This window comes from Martes martes, assembly GCF_963455335.1.
Source record: "Martes martes genome assembly, chromosome: 12".
NCBI classification, from domain to species: Eukaryota; Metazoa; Chordata; class Mammalia; order Carnivora; family Mustelidae; genus Martes; species Martes martes.
In genome coordinates this window covers 64,398,245-64,418,043 of record NC_137900.1, presented here as the reverse complement: position 1 = coordinate 64,418,043, position 19,799 = coordinate 64,398,245, and the positions used below count along the sequence as shown (strand labels likewise).

Genomic DNA, 19,799 nt, shown 5'->3' with positions numbered 1-19,799 from the left:
TATTAAAGCTGATATTTTAGAAGCATTTCTAAGGACAGGAAAATGGTCATACTACTAAAACTATATATAATGGAATTACAATTTCATCACTATTGAGTGGTCATCTTTTTTTTTTCCCACGTCAACGAGTTGGTGGGGTATGTCGGTATACGTAACAGATGTATGCACTGTGCCTTACCCTACCCCTAAAAAGAAATGGAGAAACTTTTATTTCTGATGGTTAGTGCTAAAACAATAATTGAATATCTTATTTTTCCCAATCTAAACACACTTTTATAGTTTCTCATTATGTTTTATGTTGACTAGTGGGTATTACAAAAGTATGGTAGTTAATATAGTGGAATTCAGAGACAAAAAGACTTCAGTTCAAATCCTATTTCTGCCAGACAGCCTCTAAGTAATCTTGGGGAAACTGCTTAACTTTTTTAAGCCTGTTTTCTAAATTTGTAACAATAGCAATTTCAGAAGATGAGGACTGAGATAATATATACAGATAAAAGAATACTTAGCATAGTACCTGGCAGATAAAATGCTCGACAATTCATTTATGCACTCATCCAACAGGCATTTAATAGCACCTACCACGTGCCAGTTCCTGTTATATATGCTGGACAGAAAATCAGAGAAAACCTTTGTAACCTAATGTAAACAGTGTGCACATAAAGCAGCGAACAGTCCCGGCAGCTATCTCTGTATCTCTGCACTCACAGATACCCACAGAGCTTTTCCAGCAATACGACTGTTTGAACAGGGTTAGGTCCAAGAACTTCACTGTAGTAGCATGAGATGTACCTACAAGAAAGTTTATTTTCAGTTCCAACCCGAACTAACAAGTGTTGGAACACAGCCAGTGTGCACATATCCCTAACTAATCATCATAACTAGGGGCACCCAGGTGGTTGAGTCGGTTAAGTGTCTGACTCTTGATCTCAGCCCAGGTCTTGATCTTGGGGTGGTGAGTTCAAGCTCCCTGTTGGGCTCCATCATGGGGGTGGAGCTCACTTTGGGGGGGAAAAAACTCATAAAATGTTCATGCTAAGAGGAACCTGATAATTACCTGATCTTAACCTCGTGTTTTACAGATGAGGAAACAGAAGTGCCCAAATAGTTATATCAGCATAACCTAGATATATTCTAAAGGCACAGGAAAAAAAAGGATTGTTAGAAAAATCTATGGTGATTTCCCCCAAGTAGGACAAGATGAAGGACTCAAGCCTTCCTCTGGAGAGCAAGAGTGGCTATAGGTGATGTAACTTGGTTGCATAGGTACTGAGGTACAAGGATGAACCTAAATCAAAGTGGCAAATCATTCTGGGCTAAAATGAAGTTGAAACAGAACTGTGGTAAGAGAAGGAAGTGGTAACCACCCACCCGCTGCCTTTGAATTAAAGGAAGAGGAGAGTCAAGAGAGGCAAGAGTCACACCTGGGCCTGCAAACAGCAAAAGGCCTACCAGAGCCACAGCTGAAGAAAAGAGCTGGTGAACTACGCAGTTCACTATTTTAGAAGCACAGAGTAAGGCCTAAATGTCTTTTACCAGGAAAGAACAGTGTATGCAACCTGTGTAGGAACAAAAAAAAGACCTTTAGGAGGAGAGAGATACGTAGCATGAGATTCCTGCTCTTGAGGAGCTCACAGTGTAAGGTGAAGAAGAGCCGACAAGCTACAGATGGAGGGTAGCGTACACAAGGGGCTGAGAGAGCAGAGAGAAGGGAGACTTGTCTCAAAGATGGTGCCTCCCCTGAGCCTTACAGAAGGCTAAAGAAGAAAGGAAAAAGTGTTCCCAGGAACATGCTGTACAAAGATTTGTATACAGATTCAGGAATAAGAGACTTAAGTACTTTAGAAAAATGTAAATGGATCATATAATCATGACATAAACAAAACTAAAAAAAATAAATAACAAAACAAAAAAAATTAACAAAATTCAGTACCTACTCATGATAAAACACAAAAGTCACTAGATAAAGAAAGCCAGTTTCTTAAACGAAGTGCTTTTCTTAAACAAGCAATAAATAGAAAACAAAAATTTGGGATGCCTCAGTGGCTCAATCAGTTAAGCACCTGCCTTCGGCTCAGGCTGTGACCCCAGGGTCCTGGGATCAAACCTCACATGGGGCTCCACATGAGAAGCAGGGAGCCTGCTCCTCCCTCTGCCTGCCACTACCCCCTGCTTGTGCTTGTGCGCACGCTCTCTCTCTCTGATAAATAAACAAAAATCTTAGAAAAAAAAAGAAAACAAAAATTCAAAAATATATTATTTACAAAAGCATCCAAAATCAAATATCTAGGAATAAATCTAACAATACATAAGACCTGACCTCTAAAGGGAATGCTTCAAAGCATTACTTATTTGACATAAATTATGAAGGATATAAAATAAAATTTATTTATTTGTAAATGGAGGAACATGCCAGTCTCCTCACTGGAAGATTCAATACTATAAGATATTAATATTCTGCAAAGTGATCTGTAAATTTTAAAAAGTGAATGTATTATTTATTTTAACTTTTTCTTTTAGTTGTTATGAATTTCTACTTTGGGTATTCTTTTTTTTTTTTTAAGATTTTTATTTATTTATTTGACAGACAGAGATCACAAGTAGGCAGAGAGGCAGGCAGAGAGAGAGAGGAAGGGAAGCAGGCTCCCTGCTGAGCACGGAGCCTGATGCGGGGCTCGATCCCAGGACCCTAGGATTATGACCTGAGCTGAAGGCAGAGGCTTTAACCCACTGAGCCACCCAGGTGCCCCTACTTTGGGTATTCTTTGTAGACCTTCATATCATCAATTTCCAGAAAAACTCAAGAAGTATTTTAAAAGAATACTGTTCATGATAAAAAAACTGGAATGCATTATATCTTTACTATTGTTATTCAAATACTCTTTTCTTTATCTATAGTGAATTTATCAATTTCTTACTGTATTTTTAACAGTTCTGGCCTTATATATTTTGACATTATTAGTTGCATAAAGACTCACGACATGTCTTGAGAGACAGTACTTCATCAATATAAAATACACCTCTTTCTTCCCTTTAATGCTTTTATTGCTTGAATTTTGTCATGTACTAATCCTACTGTATTTAATCTTTTGGGGTCAGATTTGCTTTTTTCTATTCTACTATTTTCAACATTTTCATGTCATTTTCAGTGTCTTTTGAAAAAAAATAGCTAAGTTTGAAGCCCTCTGTGTACATATTAATCCAACCTGAGAATCTGACTTTTCAACAGGGAAATTCAACTCTTCATTTTTATTAAGCATTCATAGACTTATAACTGTCACACATTTACCACTTATTTTTTTAACTTGGGTTTTATTTTTGTTAAAGTTATGTATGTATAGAGTTTAAGGTGTCAAATAGTTCTACAAGACTGTTACCCACACAACAAAAGAAGATTGCAGCCCCCCAACACCCAGCCCTTCCTTTTTCCTGCTCCACAGAAGCTATCACACTTTCTATACTTGAGTCTCTTAGTATTTAGCTTATGTCATTCCCATACAATTTCAGAACAAAAACTTACTGAATTTAGCTAAAAGAGGGATGGTAGAGAAACTGCTGGAAATTTCAGGAATTTGATGAACCACACATACAGTTAACTCAAGTTTTAATTTCTTGACTTCCCTAGTCTGAAATTTTCATCTTCCTTGTCAAACAAAATATCAAAGCAAGCTGTTCAATTCTGGTTGCAGTCTCCTAGAGGAATATGGCTAAATTAAACCAAGCAAGGACAAAAAGGCCAGCTAAAATGGTGGGACTTTTATACTTTTACAATACTCATGTTTCTATAGTATTTTATAATATTTCTCACCATTAAATCCATGACCTCTTTGGGGGCATGAAGATGTGAGCATCTAGGGCTGTCTGAGCTCCTTTCAGAAAAACCAACCAAGGAAAGTTTTCAGACAACACGAAACAAACATCCAGGGGCTTAGCACTGTGAATATAGGTTTCAAATTGCTGTTAGCACTGATGCTACCTAGCATTTTGGTTACTGAAGAAGACCTCTAGTAGGGGGTTGGTTATTAAAAGATAAGGGTCTGCCAGGGCTTGATGTTATTAGCCTTTGGAGAACTGAAGATAACAACATCGAATTATGCTGTACAGAATTATGTAGCATATGTATAGAATTGATGACATCTATACAGAAGTCAGTAATTACTAGGCCCTAGCTATGGTTTAGAATGTTTCACAGGCGATTATACCCATTTGCTCCATGAGATTTTTTCTCCAGTTCCAGGATCTCTAAGCTAAATTAGATGCAAGCACCCAATTGCTTAGAACAGCTATTTCCTTAGGATACACCTTCTGTTTGCAATGCCCAGCTAATTCTGACTCTGTTGCTCCCTGAAGACCATCCCCCACAGTTTCTGCCTGACTCCTAAATTCATATTTATTGAAACTCCTTCCTCCTTCTCCTTTTCCCATCATAAGACAAGGGAAGGCTAACAAAACTTAAAGGATGAGAAATGGTGGAAAGTCCCTAGCTAAAAGAATACATGGCCATGTTTTTTATTTTTTGGTTTTTAAAGAATAAAGTGGAAGAAACGACTGTGATCTTGGAAAAAAGACTACATGAAGGGAGAGAGACCCAAGCTTATAAATGCATTATAAATAAGGAAGAGAACAAAAGTTAAAATTTACCATGGGAATGGTGAAAGTAAAACAATAGAAAGAAAAAAAATTAGAGCATTTGTTCATAGGAAAGTGATCTACAGTGATGACTGTGTTAATTGGCTTGTTTGTTGGTGATTAGGGAATTTCAAATTCGCAATGCACAACTACCCTTTGTAATTTAAAAAAAAAAAAAAAACAGGAGAGAGAAAAGAAAGAAAAGGAAAAGAAAACGTCATGACAGATCTGTGGTTCTCAATCAGTCCTTGAAGAATGTCAAAGAAAGGGCCTAGCATGTGTATCCCAGAGGCACTGGATCCTAATTGTTTTATTTCCTTTGGCTAAAGCAAGTACTGCTGGTTTGTCTATATTTAGAAAGATCAATGACAGAAACACATCTGGGATGATGAGGAGATATTACATTTATTTAAATTATGCTCCAGCAACTTTTTATTATGAAGATTTTCAAATATTCAGAAAAACTGACAACTGCGAACACCTATATACTCACAACCTAAATTCTGTAGTTGTTACTATCTTGTTATATTGATTTCATCATTATTTATCCATCTATGTATCCATCTGTTGAGGGTCTGATTTGATAGCATTTAAAAACATCTTCCACAAATTTAGGTAATTAAAAAAATCATTCTGCCTAATGAAGACTTGGGTCATGATGAAAAGGGATGCTAAGTGAGGTTCTAAGTGAGGAAGATGCTGGATTCCTGTTTAGTCATTAGCTTAATTATCCTGAAATTACCCTGATTATCCTGAAATACCACATACCTTCTGAGCTGCAGTTTCCTCATCTGTAAAATAAAGTGAGACAAAATGATAATCATGATCCCCTTAGTTATGATCCTTTCTAGCCTAAAAATTCTGTTTCTATGAAAAATAGTTTCCTTAATAACTGCCATTTACTTTGTTTTCTATGTAGCAGGAAGTATGCTATAATTTCATTTACTCTTCACAGGTCCTTTAAAATTTTTGAGATACCACATGAAAACTACCAACTGTTTTTAGTAGCACATAGCCAATCTGACCTATTTCCAGTTGTACTTCCCCTTCACATTTTCAGTACTATTTACTAGCATCAGTTTTGTACGGCTTTGGTGAACTAGTTGGAACCAGCAAACAGAAATTATCTATGCTCACTGAGAAAAACAAGCAACCTCTAGTCCCTTGTTTGTAATTTTTTTCCAAATGCGAAATGAGATGAAACAGCTAAAACTACTTTAACTTGTTTATTTTGGTAAAATAATTACATATAATTATTGTTGAAGAAAATCTACAATACACAATCTTGGTGTTTTTATTTAAATCTGTTGCACACTGAATAACAAAATTAAAATGTCAGTTTTTCAATTGGAGAAAGTACTCAAATCAACAGCCATGTGCTAAACAAAGAGACTCAATTAGAGCACATTATGGTTTGATTTGGGAATGAATACATCAAGAAAAAAACCAACAAAGACCATACATATATTGTCGTGTTTGTACAAACGAAAAGCCATGGTTAGTGACTTTCTATCTCTACATTCCTCCTCAGGCTTAACTATCTCCATGTTCATTACTGTCAAATATATTTATCAGTTCTCACTTCTCAAAGAAAAAGCCATTTGTTTTTGCTTTTTTCCATGAGAGCTATTTGTATTTCGATGCATATTTAAAGATCTTATATTGTAGAAATGTAACAGGATGCCCGCACAAGGTGTCCTAGAACTATAAATACGCACTATTATGTAATCAGTGAGGTTCACACCTAGGAAATCTGGATGGAATGGTTATCCTAAAGCAAATGAACAAAAATAAGGAGGCTCAGCCCTGTTGATGAGAACAACGAAACCCTGGAACTTCAGGATAAGAAAGGAAACTGAATCTACTCAAGTCATGGAGTGACTTGAGAGTCACTCAAATTTATCACTTGAGAGTGATAAACCCAAACTTTTCACTTAATTTCCCATGCCCCTATACAAAGACTTCTATAATAGATGATGTTCAAGAATAGGAAGAAACTTGTTTTTCCCATTGAACTTGGCATGTCTCCAATCAAAGAATATCCTTCATGGTTAACATACGTGGGTATCTTTGACATGGATATTGGGGCTACTATGCAACCTACATGTGTAGGACCACACTCTCCGAGTAAGTGTGGTCTCTCCAAAAGGAAGTCATCGTTCCCAACATCCATCACCCAGAAAGGAGGCAGCTCTTCAAAAAGGAAATCCAAGCAAAGACACTCTCTGGACCTTGCTGTTTTGGCCCTGTTTGAAGAAAGATAAATGCCTGGCTCTATTCACTTCTGGTGGCAGCACTCAGATGATGTCTGCCAAATGGAGACAGGCCAAAAGATAAGGACATGAGGAAAATGTCTTTGTAAGCCAGCCTGAGCAGTTTCATGTTGCTTTCTCTATTCATTAACCTCCAGCTTTTAGCAAAGCTTGATTTAAACGCTGCAGCCTTACCTCAGCTGTTCCACTGGCATTAGGGTTAAGACTAGTGTGTCCATACTTGGATCACAGACTTAGTATGAAGAAGAAAAATGGTAGCATGCTCCTCAACACATGTTGAAGAGATTCTCTGAGAAAGAGGATCAGGGCTGAGGTCCAGCAACCCCTTACCACTTAGAGATTCTCCCTACATTGCATCTTTATGTCTGGGGTTCCTCATTATTAAGGAAAGTGGCAGCCTCCCATAAATGCTCAATAATAGGCAACAAAATGCAAGTTATCAGGTTCCCTTATTGCTCTCACTGCTAGAAAACTCAGAGCTAACTATTGTGTTCAACTACAAAAGCTTTCCTCAGCTAAAAGTTATGGATAATTGTTCTTTCTTTTCCCCTTTTATTTATTGGTTCTTATCTTTCTGATCATTAGTTCTGGTCTTACTGCATATGTTTTTATTTCAAGTTTCCTAACCCCTTTTCTGGAAAACAGCCAGAGTACATAAGCTGATCAGTGAATAAATCTTTCCCATATAAGAAAGTTACAAAATAGCGCTCATCTCAAAGCTATGAATGCTAGGGAGGTTGAGAGCCTGTATGTTGGCCTCTTTTCTACCTCATCCAGGAACCAGAGCAGATTCCCAAGAAGTCAAAGAGAGCATGAAGGCTAATGTCAGTACAATCAAAAGATCACAAATAATTCTGAGTACATACTTCTTTGGCATTGGAGGGGGTAAAGGGAACAAAGCACAGATCTGCAATCCAGGAGAGAAGAGTATCTCAGTGAACAGAGCAAGGCTCCAGATCTAAGCTAGGAGTTCAGGGTCAAAATAAATACTTCATTTAAGGTGGCTTTTTAGGGCACCAGAATTAAAAGAGAGCGAGAGAGAGAATGAGGTGGAAGGCAAATGTTGGTAACCACTTCTTTGCCTAAGATTCCCTCCCATTACCAGCCATGTTCCAGTCTTATATCTTGCTGCCTACTCCACTTGGTGATGCCACCTTTACCTCAAACTCAACATGTTCAAATCAGATTTCATTTCCCCTCAATCTTTCTTTCAGCTATTTCATTACTAGGCATTATTAGGCATAGTTAGGCATTATGCGGGTGTAAAAATCCTGGTCATTCTTTTTTGATTTCACGTAGTCCTTAATTTTCGTACTTCAGCTTTCAACAACTAAGATCTACTGCCATTTAACAAATACTTACGGAGAGCCTATAACACACCACATACTGTCTGTGTCCTTTACACTGGTGAACAAGACAAAAATATCCATTATCACAGAGCTTATATTCTAGTAGGAAGAAGGAGATAACAGACAGAGTAAATAAGTAAATATGGGTAAGTAAATAAAGGATTTCAGGAGGTAGTAAATGTTACCAAAAAAGGGGGGGGGCAGAATAGGATAATAGCAATTTTTTAAAGGGTGGTCAGGGTAAGCCTCATTGAGAAAAAGGTTAACATTTGAGCAAAGATGTGCAAGAGGTGAGGGAGGAGGCTGTGCAGGTACATAGGGAAGAGCATGGAGGCAAAGTGACAGCCATGCAAACAAAGGCCCCACTACCAGCTCCTATGATTTCTTTGAAATGTCATAGAACCACCCTTCTACTCCATTCCCAATGCCTCATCCACTCTAAACTCTACCTACCCCACAAGGCAGGAGATCAATTCCTACCATTTCTATAAAGCAGTGCCTGTGGTTGCTATTATTGAATCTGTAATTATCATATTTCCCAACCATCTTATTTCTTGAAAGCAAGTTAGCCTCTTTCTCTATTTCCCATTGTGTTGGCCTCTACTAAATATTCGTTAAGATTGAATGAACTATTTCTTCTACAAAGCTGAAGCTCTTTGCCAACTTAAAAACATGTTTTTTCAAAGATTTTATTTATTTACTTATTCGAGAAAGAGAGAGGAAGAGAGAGAGCATGTGCCACGAGAAGCAGGTTCTCCACCAAGCAGGGAATCCGATATCGGGCTCTATCTGCAACTCCAGGGTCATAACCTGAGCTGAAGGCAGATGCTTAATCAACTGAGCCACCCAGACACCCCTTAAAAACACTTTTATTAGCAGGGTGCACCTGAGTAGTTCAGTCGGTTTAGTATCTGCTTTCAGCTCTGGTCATAATCCTGAGGTCCTGGGATGGAGACCCAGCATGGGGCTCCCTGCTCAGTGGGGAGTCTGCTTGTCTCTCTCTCTCTCCTCCCTCTGCCCGTTCCTGCCACTTGTGCGCGCTCTCTCTCGTAAATAAATCAAATCTGCTTTAAAAAAAAACACAAACTTTTATTAGCTTTGATAAACTACTGAAAAAGACAGAATGATTTAAAATTGGTTTTATCATATTAAAAAAAAGCACGGGGGGTAGAACAAGCCAAAGTGTTCATGGTGGACGGTGACAGCTTTCCTTTCTCAATTCAGATTTTCAGATACTTTCAGGTCTCTGCTCACGTTACTCTGAAAAGCAAAGAGTTTGCTATGGAAATATATAAATCAATACAACTAATGAGTGATCAACTATCATTAGACTCATCAGAGAGATTCAAATTACCTAAAACTATAATTCAAAGACTGCAAGCCTCTGAGTAACTTGGAGTTGTGGAGAGACAAACTATAGTCAAGACAAGCTGAAGCAAAGGCTCATGGTTAAAAAAAAGAGGAAACCTTCCTGATGAAGTGCCAAAACAAAGACTTTACTGTCTATGGAAGCAACACGATATACAGGAAAGAGTACACCATCCGAAATGCTCAAATGCAGATTCCACCATTTATTAACATCATGACCTCAGTTTCCTGGTCTGCAAAATGGAAACACAGAAGATTTTATTTTGACAAACTTTCATAGATACAAACTAAATTCCAATCTGAGCAAAAATCCTGTTCATTCTGCCTACCCAAGCAGATGGAGTTAATGGTCATGCACAATCATCTGAACCTCGGTGGTTAGACTATTGTTAGTCTACAGACCTCTACTCTATCTGAAGCAGTGTCTTTTAAAAAATATATATAGTTATGATTAAAAGATGAAAGAATATTAATATCTTTGGATAACATCTAAGAGAGCTGAAAAGAATCTTTGGTTGGAACCAATGTCATCAAACCTACAGTTACCTCTTGAGCACTGGTCACCTGGACTTAGTAACAAACGGACGTTAAAAAAATCTTTTGGAATGGGGCACCTGGGTGATGCAGTCAGCTGAGAACTGAGCCTAGGTTTTGGTTCAGGTTGTGATCTCCACCCAGGTCATGAGATGGAGCCCCACAATGGGCTCCACACTTAGTGAGGAGTCTGCTTAGGATTCTCTCTCTCTCCCTCTCCTGCTTGTGCTCTCACATGCTCTCTCTCTCTTTCTCTCTCTCTAAAATAAATACATCTTTTAAAAATCCTTTTGGAAGGGGCGCCTGGGTGGCTCAGTGGGTTAAGCCTCTGCCTTCGGCTCAGGTCATGGTCTCCGGGTCCTGGGATTGAGCCCCACGTCGGGCTCTCTGCTCGGCAGGCGCCTGCTTCCCTCCTTCTTGTGATATCTCTCTCTCTCTCTCTCTCTGTCAAATAAATAAACAAAACCTAAATAAATAAATAAATGAAAAATAAAAATTCTTTTGGAAATTACCTGGTAATAAGTAAGAAGATTTTGTGCTATTATACAATTATCACCCAGGGTTGGTTTTGAGAATTAAATGACACAGGCAGATAGAATCCTGCCACATTTTTTTTAAGATTTTATTTATTTATTTGAGAGGAAGAGAGAGCATGAAGCAGGGCGAGTGCAGAGGGGGAGGGAGAGAGAATCCCAAGCAGACTCTGCACTGAGCATGGAGCCCTACATGGTGCTCCTGCTCCATTTCACAACCAGGACATCATGACCTGAGTGAGCCCAAACCAAGAGTCGAGGTTTAACCCACTGAGCCACCCAAGCTCCCCTGGCACATTCTTATATGTTCTTTCCAGACTGATAAAATGGTACATGGACCACTGAATCTTCAAGAAATGTCAAAGCAACCTGTATCCCCTGCAAGTAATGTATTTTTTTTAAGTTACGAATCATTCTTTATAATGCGTATTCTCTTGGAATGCCAAAACAAGAGAACAGTTTTACAAAAGGCCAGATCTGATCTATAAAATTGGACCCATACAAACTGAATCCAGACTTACTCTATTCTTACTCTTCATAATGTTTGAGAAAGTGTTTGTCTTAAGGCAAAAGCCCTACAAATGAACCAATCATAAGTCCATATCAAAAAAGGTAACCATAAGAAACCTATCTGCATTATCTGGGCCAAAACTGTACAGCTAAAACTGGATCTATTTCAAAGGAGCAACAAACTTAATGTTTGTGAATAATGTTTGGATTTGATATTGAGAAAACTCAGTTAAGAAAGGCATTAATTGGGGCACCTGGGTGGCTCAGTGGGTTACGCCTCTGCCTTCGGCTCAGGTCATGATCTCAGGGTCCTGGGATCGAGCCCCACATCGGGCTCTCTGCTCAGCGGGGAGCTTGCTTCTCCCTCTCTCTCTGCCTGCTGCTCTGCCTACTTGTGATTCTATCTCTCTCTCTGTCAAATAAATAAAATAAAATCTTTAAAAAAAAAAGGCATTAATTATGCTAAGAATTAGAGTTAGGCTCAGTCAAGATAAACCATAATTTTTAAGAAAATTCCGAAAGTTTTCTCAAGCCAGTTCTATGGGACAAAGCATGAAAATCACTGAGAAACATGCCAGCATCTGCCCTCAATTCCAGAAGCAGGAAGCAAAGATGTGACCCAATCACATGATAATAAACCACAGTCCATCTGTTCAGAGAACTTGCATTATGTAAGCCACAACCAAGAAAGAACAGCAAAAGGCAGGCAGTTTGTTGACATGTGCAGAGGGCTCTGTGGTTTGAAGAAACATGTTCTCACATCAAAAGGGCCATCCATAAAATAATGGCATTTTCAAAACCCACGTCATTAGAAATGAACATATCTGATACACTACAAAGATACTACCTGAATGGTGCGGAGTTCAGATAAACTGTTTCAACAGGCCTAAAAGAACCTTTCAGCAAAGGTCTACACATAAGCAGCCCTTCCCAGAGGAACAGATTTATCTTCCTCTCCATTACTTTTTTCATGTCAGTTTCCTATTTAATTTCAACAACAGAGGAGATCATCTAAAATTCTAAACCTAGACCATGTAACTGCAAGGCCTTTCAATTAAATCCATTTTAATTAAACCCCAGTTTCACCATCTTTTAAACTACTAAAGCCTACTCTTCTCAGTCAATAAGCTCTACACCAGGTCTTTTTATCATCAATATAAAAAAGATATTGACCTTCTCTTGAGAACTTTTTAACCACCACCACCACCACCCCTCCCCGCCCACAGTCCATCAGAAGTCATTTTCATAAGTTCTGTGAAATTCAAGATAACTTCACTTAGGTAAGTCACTCCATTAACCCTGCCCTCCCCCCTCCAAGTCCTTCATACCTTAAAGAGCACAGATTTGGAATGAGATAATCTAAATTCTTGTCTTAGTTCTGCCTGACCCTGAGAAATTCACCTAACCTCTGATGTTATTTTCTTCCCTTGTAAACTGAAGTGACTTAGAATTTTCACCCATGGAATGCCTACCCCTGGTGGGCAGTCCATAGTATTATTTTCCCTTATTCATCCCACTTAGATTACCTTTTTATTTTGTTTCCAGTCACAGATTACAGAGTTTTCAGAACTGGGGGAAAGAAATAGTGGTTAATACATCCAAACCCCACAGTATAGAATAAGGAACTCAACTCTAAAGAGGAACTTGCCAGCCAGTCAATAAAACTTTTGGTTCTGCCCTGGAGTAGGCCTCAGGACAGCTTACCATTCATCAAATCTCCCTCTCGGCCCACTTGAATTCTAGCTACCCTTCAAAGTCAGTTTAAGTCCTGAAGTGTCCAGAAAGCCTCCCCCAATCACATCAGCCTACATTAATCATTTCTCTCTTTGACTGCTGATCCCTTTCTGTAGGGGTGATATTAAAAATATTTAACAACTGGTTCCAAAATGGTACCAACCAATCAGAAAGGATGTCTGATCAATCAAAACACATGTGACCCAGTGGCAATTGCTGCTTGAACATCAGCCCTACCTATTACTGTCAATACAAAATAGCAATCTCAAACTCCAAAACAACTCTCATTTGGTCTTCAAGATCTCATGAATTAGGAAATGTGGGTTCCATTTAGATTTTCTGCATAACTGGAAGTGAAGTTGGGACTAATAATCAAATCTAATAACCAACAGCTCTTTTGTCACATTACACAATTTTCCTATTATTATATACACAGAATGGTCAATTAAACTGTAAACATAAAATGTAAACATAAACTGTATTCATATAAAACAGTATAAATACCAAAGAATGCTCAGTCAAATGAAACTCATTTAATCAACAAGCATGTAAATGGAACAGAATATAAAACACAGTGCTAGGTTCTGAGAGCATAAAGGAAAGAAAAGACATACCTTTGCCCTCTGGGGACCTATAACACATTCACAAGTATAGATAAATAACAGCACAAGACGGTAGAAATAAACAACCAAACTGTAACCCTAAGTGCTCTACAGTTCGGGGAAATAAAGAATTCAGGAACTAAACCAGTACATGAAGTCAGAACTGAGAACTTCTCTCCTCATACTCTCAAAAGAGACAAAATTAAGTATGTAGTTAAAAGGGAAAAAAATCAGGAGTCAGTGGAAAAACAAAAATTGTTGGAATTGAGGGCTTAGAGTAGTAGCAAGAAGTAAGATCTTTGGTTGAATACTCAGAGATGGCTCTAATCATAAGCCACAAGTGCTTCTCTAAGTGCTGAATACAAATGGAAAATCTTGTAAACCCTTTGTGAGGATGCCTGAGGAAGATTAGCTTGGCAGTAGCCTATAGAAAAGCCTACATGAGAGAAACTGGAAAGCAACTAAATTTAAGAGTAACAGGCAGGACTAAACCGATGGCTGCATACAAAGAAAGGAAGAGACATTCAAGAGGCACTGATAAAAAGAAAAGTTGAGTTCTAGGCATGTTTTCAAAGAAAAAACTCACATGATGGCAGAAAGGAAACCAGATTCTCACAAGGGATGTATATGTGTATATATATACATATATATCTCACAAAGAATATACATGTAGGCTTACTAGTACAGTACTCATCTGTGTACTAGGGACAGGGAACCAATTTCCCTAGAGAAATCAATGTTAGAAAGAGGAGAAGCTAGGCAGAGAAATACAAAACTGATAGCCAGACAATCAGGAACAACTGCAAGGTCTTAAAAAGGAAGCCAAATTATAAATTTAAAAGTGCATTTAAGCTTCTTCAGAATGTATGAAAGGTCAACATCAATCAACATAACCAACAAGCGTGGGCAGACCAGTTGAGGTAGTCTAGACTTAAGAATTATTACTCACCTGGACCAGCTTTGTATCATATACATGCCAGTGTAGTCTATAAGCTTCTCCCAAACATGGACTGAGCAATGTTCCTTATATCAATTAAGTCTAAAACTGTTACTTGAATACATGAACACTCAGTGTGCCAGGCTAAGTGGAAAAGAGTGAACTTAATGCCAATAGGTAACTATTGATTCTCCCACCTGTCCACATATTTACCTTGCCCCCACTCCTTAGACCAGTGTCATATATCCAGTTTCCTCTAATGTAGGCCCAATATGAAGAGACTCCAGGAATGTGCTAGGAGTCAGAAGGAAGCCAACCTGATTTTCATATTGTAAGGGTAAAATTAAAAATTAAATAATAAAGACCAATTGCTCATTAGTGGACCGAATAGAAATATGGGTTGTACCAGTCAAGTGTGTGCGTGTATACACACACACACACACACACACACACACACACACACACTTTTTTTTTTTTTTTTTTTAAATTAAAGCATGTAGGTTTTGGAAACACTGAACTCTGGGTGCAAATTCTAACTCCAGTTCCTAGCAATTGAGTATTTAACCTGTTCCAAATTCAGTTTTCTTATCTATAAATAGGCCAAATGCCACTAACCCTGAGGGTTTTATCATAAGCGTTAGATAATGTACTCTGGTGTACTTTACGGGTCTCCATCATAGCAAGCTCTTAACAGACAGCTATTGGCACTCTCATTCTTGAGCTTTAGTTTTTTAAAACATTTGGTATTCAATTTTAGAGACAGAAATGTACTTTCACTGTAATTTAGTTTCTAACACTAAGGATCTATATTTCAGTTTCTAGTATTTTAGTCTGGATGTTAACAAAGTTTTTCACTGTTCTTTCCAGGGAGATTGGTTATGACCACGTACCCATCCTGATTTAGTATTTTGGAAAACGGGGCAAACATTCTCCCTTGAAAGCCCACTACACAGAGACTACTGATTCAAACCACTGTCACTCAAGAAAAGGAACACTAGCGATATTCCTTCGAGGAAATAAAAGCATTTGATCAATTCACAGAGTCACTTCCATTCAAACATTCCAAACCCCGCAGAGTGAGCAAACGTTCAAGTTTCTACTACGAAAACAATCTGTAGCCTTCTGGTTACTGGATTCACTTCAACACTTCCCAGACGCACGAAAGAAGAAACATTCCGCACATCTTCGTGCCGCCTCCTCCTCACACAAAGCTTCGCGACTCCCCTTCCAAAGCCACCCCTGGCTGGAGAAGCAGCCCCCCTCAGCGGGGTCGGGCCGGCGACCACAGGCAGGGCGGCCCTTGTGACCCGGGGGTCTCCATCACACGTCTCCCCCTCCCACCGTCCGGCAGGCTCAGAGTTCCTACCCAGCCGGGAAAGCCTCGGTCAACCCCAACCCCGCCCCGGGCCCCGGGAGCCCCGGGCACCCTCCCGCTCGGGGGTGGGGGGTGCCCAGACAACGCCACACAGTGCCCCGGCTCCGCCAGGCCCGGCCCCTCTGGCCCCTCTGGCCCTCGGTCCGCGCCCCCTCGCTCCCCAGAAGGCAGCCCAGTCCTCGGACCGCTCTACCCGACGCCACCTCCCCCAGGGGAGCTGGGAGCAGGGGCCGCCACCGGCTGCCGGGCACATCCACCCGCGCTCAGACACACGCCCCCGCCCCGCCCCGCCCCGCCCCGCCCGCGCTCCCTGCCCGCGGTTTGCGTGGCGGCCGCCAGGCCAGGCCAGCCCGGCCCCGGGCCGGCGCCGCCACCTGCGCCCCCGGCCCCGCGCCATGTTTGAGAAAGAGAGGGAGCGAGCCAGAGGCCGGGCCCGGCCCGCGCGCCCCGCAGCCGCCCGCCAGCCCCGCCGCGTTGCCGCTCACCCGTCGTCCCCGGGACCAGCGTCGCCGCCGCCGCCAGCACGAGGAGGAGCAGCCGGGGACGCGGAGCAGCGGCCGCCGCCTCCATGGTCCCGCCACCACCGCCTGTGGCCCGGTCCGGCCCGGCCGCCGCCTTGCCTCAGCAAGCCTTGCCTCGCCCCACCTCCCGCCGCCGCGGCGGCCTCGCTCCGGCCCTTTGTAACTGCTCGGGGGCTGAGCGTCCATTGGCTGCCGGGCTCCCGCCGGCCCCGCCTCCCGGCCGTCTGCGAGCGGCCGAGCGGGACCCAGCCCGGAGCCCCGCCTACAGGCCCACTGGACAGCCAATCCTCAGCCGCGGGCGCCGGCCTCTGGCCACGCCCCCAGACTCCCTCGGGGGCAGTGCTGCCAGACCCCTGCCCCAGCCAGAGCCGCTCCCCGTTAGGAGGAGGCCGGGTAGAGGTAGGGTGTAGCGCGCCCTGGCCTGGCCTAGCCTCCAGCCCCGGAGGTCTAGGGTTATGCGAGGGGTGTGTCTGGGTGTGAGTCGCTTTCGGAAAAAGGCTGTGGCCCCTCTAGGCTCTTTTCTTGTAGCCTTCTCCAAGATCGTAAGATCTAGTACTGACCCCAATCCCACCCGAACCCCATTCACAGTCCTGCACCACCAGTCCCCAACACGTTCACTCAGATCCGAGGTATCGTCACGCAGCCTTCAATTTCCACTTCCCAGATCCACGCCTCAACTTTAAACATCCCCCCAAAATCTTTCCTCAGTGCCTTCCCTATACGACTCAGTCTTCTGTTTCCTCCCGCTGTTAGTGTCTAACCCCAACCGAATTCCAGGCCCTGAAAGTCCTGAAATCCTGGCTTCAGACTTCATTCAGATCCTGAGCTCCGACACGCCCCCCAAATAGCCTCTCTCCTTCCGGAACAAAGAGCAGACCCAGAACGGGGCTCCAAGTGACACTCCTTCCTTCTGACCTCTTCTTAATCCAGGTGGGAAAGGGAAGGACCCCATCCTCACCCCCAAAGGACTAGGACTCCTCTTCTTAGCTCGCAGCACTCCTCCTTTGGCGGAAGGGGAGCAGTCAATACTTTGACTTGCCTCTGACACGCCTGCACAATAATTCTGAGGTGTCACTAGAAACCCAAATAAACTCGGCTACGTTTTCATTCTGAATTCCTAATTTATTGTGAGACGCTCCACCCACCTTCCCTCTGGGACACCAAAATGAGCTCCAGATTTGTAATTCTTCCTGTCAGACTAGTCCTCTTTTCAGACACAAACACAGCCGAGGAGGCTGTTACATAGAACAGAGAACATTTTTCCACAGAACCTTTTAAGGAGAAAATTTTATTTTCTGTGTGATTTGAGCTTGGAATTAAATAAACCTTGGTAACAGGAATCAGAGTCACCCTCTAGGATCAATTTGCAAATGACTTTAGAGCTGCTCCTCCGTGAGCACTTGACCTGCCTGCAGAGACTTCAGTCCAGAGCTGTAAGAGGGCAGGGTGGGGGTGTCGGAGCTGGGATCTAAGACCTGCCCTATTCCCCTCCTGGGTAGGACCCTTATTTGAACAAGTCCCTTAACCTTTCTGAGTCTCCATGTCCTCATCTGTAAAATGGAAATAGTATCTACCTCCCAAGGTCAGTGAGAAGATAAAAGATTTACTTTCAAGTTCTACTTCTAGGCCCTTCCTCCAGACACTTGATCCTCTTCCCTGGATGAGTAAGGGGGGGTGGTTGTACAAGGAACTGCCTACCTAGGGATGCAGCTACTAACAAAAACAGGGCATAGCCTGCTCTCTTGGGCTCTCTTGATTGCTGGAGGCCAATAGCAGCAAGCTCTCCCGCTGCTCCCTGCCATGGGCCGACCAAGCAGGCAAAGAATGCTTCTGGCTGGTTCCAGTCCCAATCTGCGCTCTCAGTTCCAGTTTTTCCAGAGGAGATGTGGAGGGTTAAATCCAGGTCTTAGGATACCTGAGGTCTGTAGACTGTTTTTCCACTGCTCTGTTCTCAGTGTCTTCCATTAGAGCTCAGGAGATATTTATTGAATGAATGAATGAATGAGTCTCCTCAGACAAGTGAGGTGTCCTCTCATCAGATTCTATTATTAGATTCTTCATCTCTAAAATGAAATATTGTAGGGGGCCCTGGGTGGCTCAGTCAGTTGGGCCTCTGCCTTTGGCTCGGGTCATGATCCCAGGGTCCCGAGCTTGAGCCCCACATCGGGCTCCCTGCTCAGCGGGAAGCCTGCTTCTCTCTCTATCTCTGCTGCTCCCCCTGCTTGTGCACGCGCTCGCTCTCTTTGTGTCAAATAAATAAATATTTTATTTAAAAAAAAATAAAAAAATAAAATGAAATATTGTACTTACCCATTTATAAATAAAAGGGATTGAATCACATGTCTTGGGCCCCTTAGATGACGTAATGTGTCTGGAACAGCGTCTAGAACATAGTAAATACATTTTTTAAAAGAACATAGTAAATATTTAGTTAATGCCATTTCCTTTGCCCAGCCCCTTCAGGCTCTGTTTGATTCTAATCAGCATTCATGTTCTGTTAACCTGTGCCTTTGCCTTACAGAGCCTCAGTTAATCAGTGTTGGGTTATCTTCTATGACACACTTCCAGTTCCTTAACATTTTCCGTGGAATTGAGTGTCTTCGTTAGAACACTGAAGAACAGGAAGGAGAAACGGACTATTTTTAAATTTTATTTTCCCGATATTAGGAAGAAATTTCCATGAGCCATGGATCCACAAATAAACTACATTGGAATGGAACAATAAATTCTAAGTTTAAAATCATAGTTCTCAAACTTTAAAACGTCTCCAAATTAACTGGAAAACTTTTTTTAAAATGCAGATTCCCAGGTGTGAGCCCTAGAAAGTCTGCGTCAGTTCATCTGAAGGAGGTCCAGGGCTTTGCATATGGAACAGAGGCACTGGGTGATTTTGAGGCAGGTGTCACTGGGCCACACTCGGAAAGACGCTGGTTTAGAAAGTGTTATCTTGAAATTCAGTAAATAAAAATGCATGTACTTATTTTACCTTTTGAGAAAGGGAGGACAGTGGAAAGAAGCCTCTGGCTTTGGAGGTCTAGCTGAATTCCGGCTCTACCATTTACTAGATGTAGGATCTGTGCACGCCACTTGATTTCTCTGAGATTTCACATCCCCCAGTGTGAAATGAGATAATGACACTGACTCACACATTTGTTGTAAGGTCTAAATGAGCTATGCACATGAAAAATCTATCATTAATATGAATTCCCTTCACAGTCTCTATGGCTCTGGAAAAGGCTTGTTTACTCTGTCTTGATTTGATGGGGAAGAAACTGAGGACCAGCCCCCAGCAAGTCAGCTTCAGAGCCAGGACTAAGAGACTCTCCCTCCAGTGCCTTCTCCTATGCACAATGCTACCTCTCAGTCCTTATGCCAAGCACATTGTTTGCTTTTCCTTTTGGATTATTCTCTCAGGTAAAATGTTTTCTCCTAAA

General features: G+C 41.6%; 1 protein-coding gene across 9 annotated transcripts in view; it reads right to left on the bottom strand.

Annotated features, from left to right (window-relative positions):
• TGFBR1 (transforming growth factor beta receptor 1) overlaps positions 1-16,452 on the bottom strand; it is a gene marked incomplete at its 5' end in the record, with an annotated part of 51,286 nt that extends 34,834 nt beyond the window's left edge. For 6 of the 9 annotated variants that reach the window (XM_080820471.1, XM_080820473.1, XM_080820470.1 and 3 more), the window contains one exon: positions 16,330-16,452. In XM_080820471.1, the coding sequence (XP_080676597.1) occupies positions 16,330-16,414 (85 nt within the window). The remainder of the gene's footprint in view (positions 1-16,329) is intronic. The other 3 variants (XM_080820476.1, XM_080820477.1, XM_080820478.1) reach the window with 1 other exon arrangement.
• Positions 16,453-19,799: the final 3,347 nt, after the last annotated feature.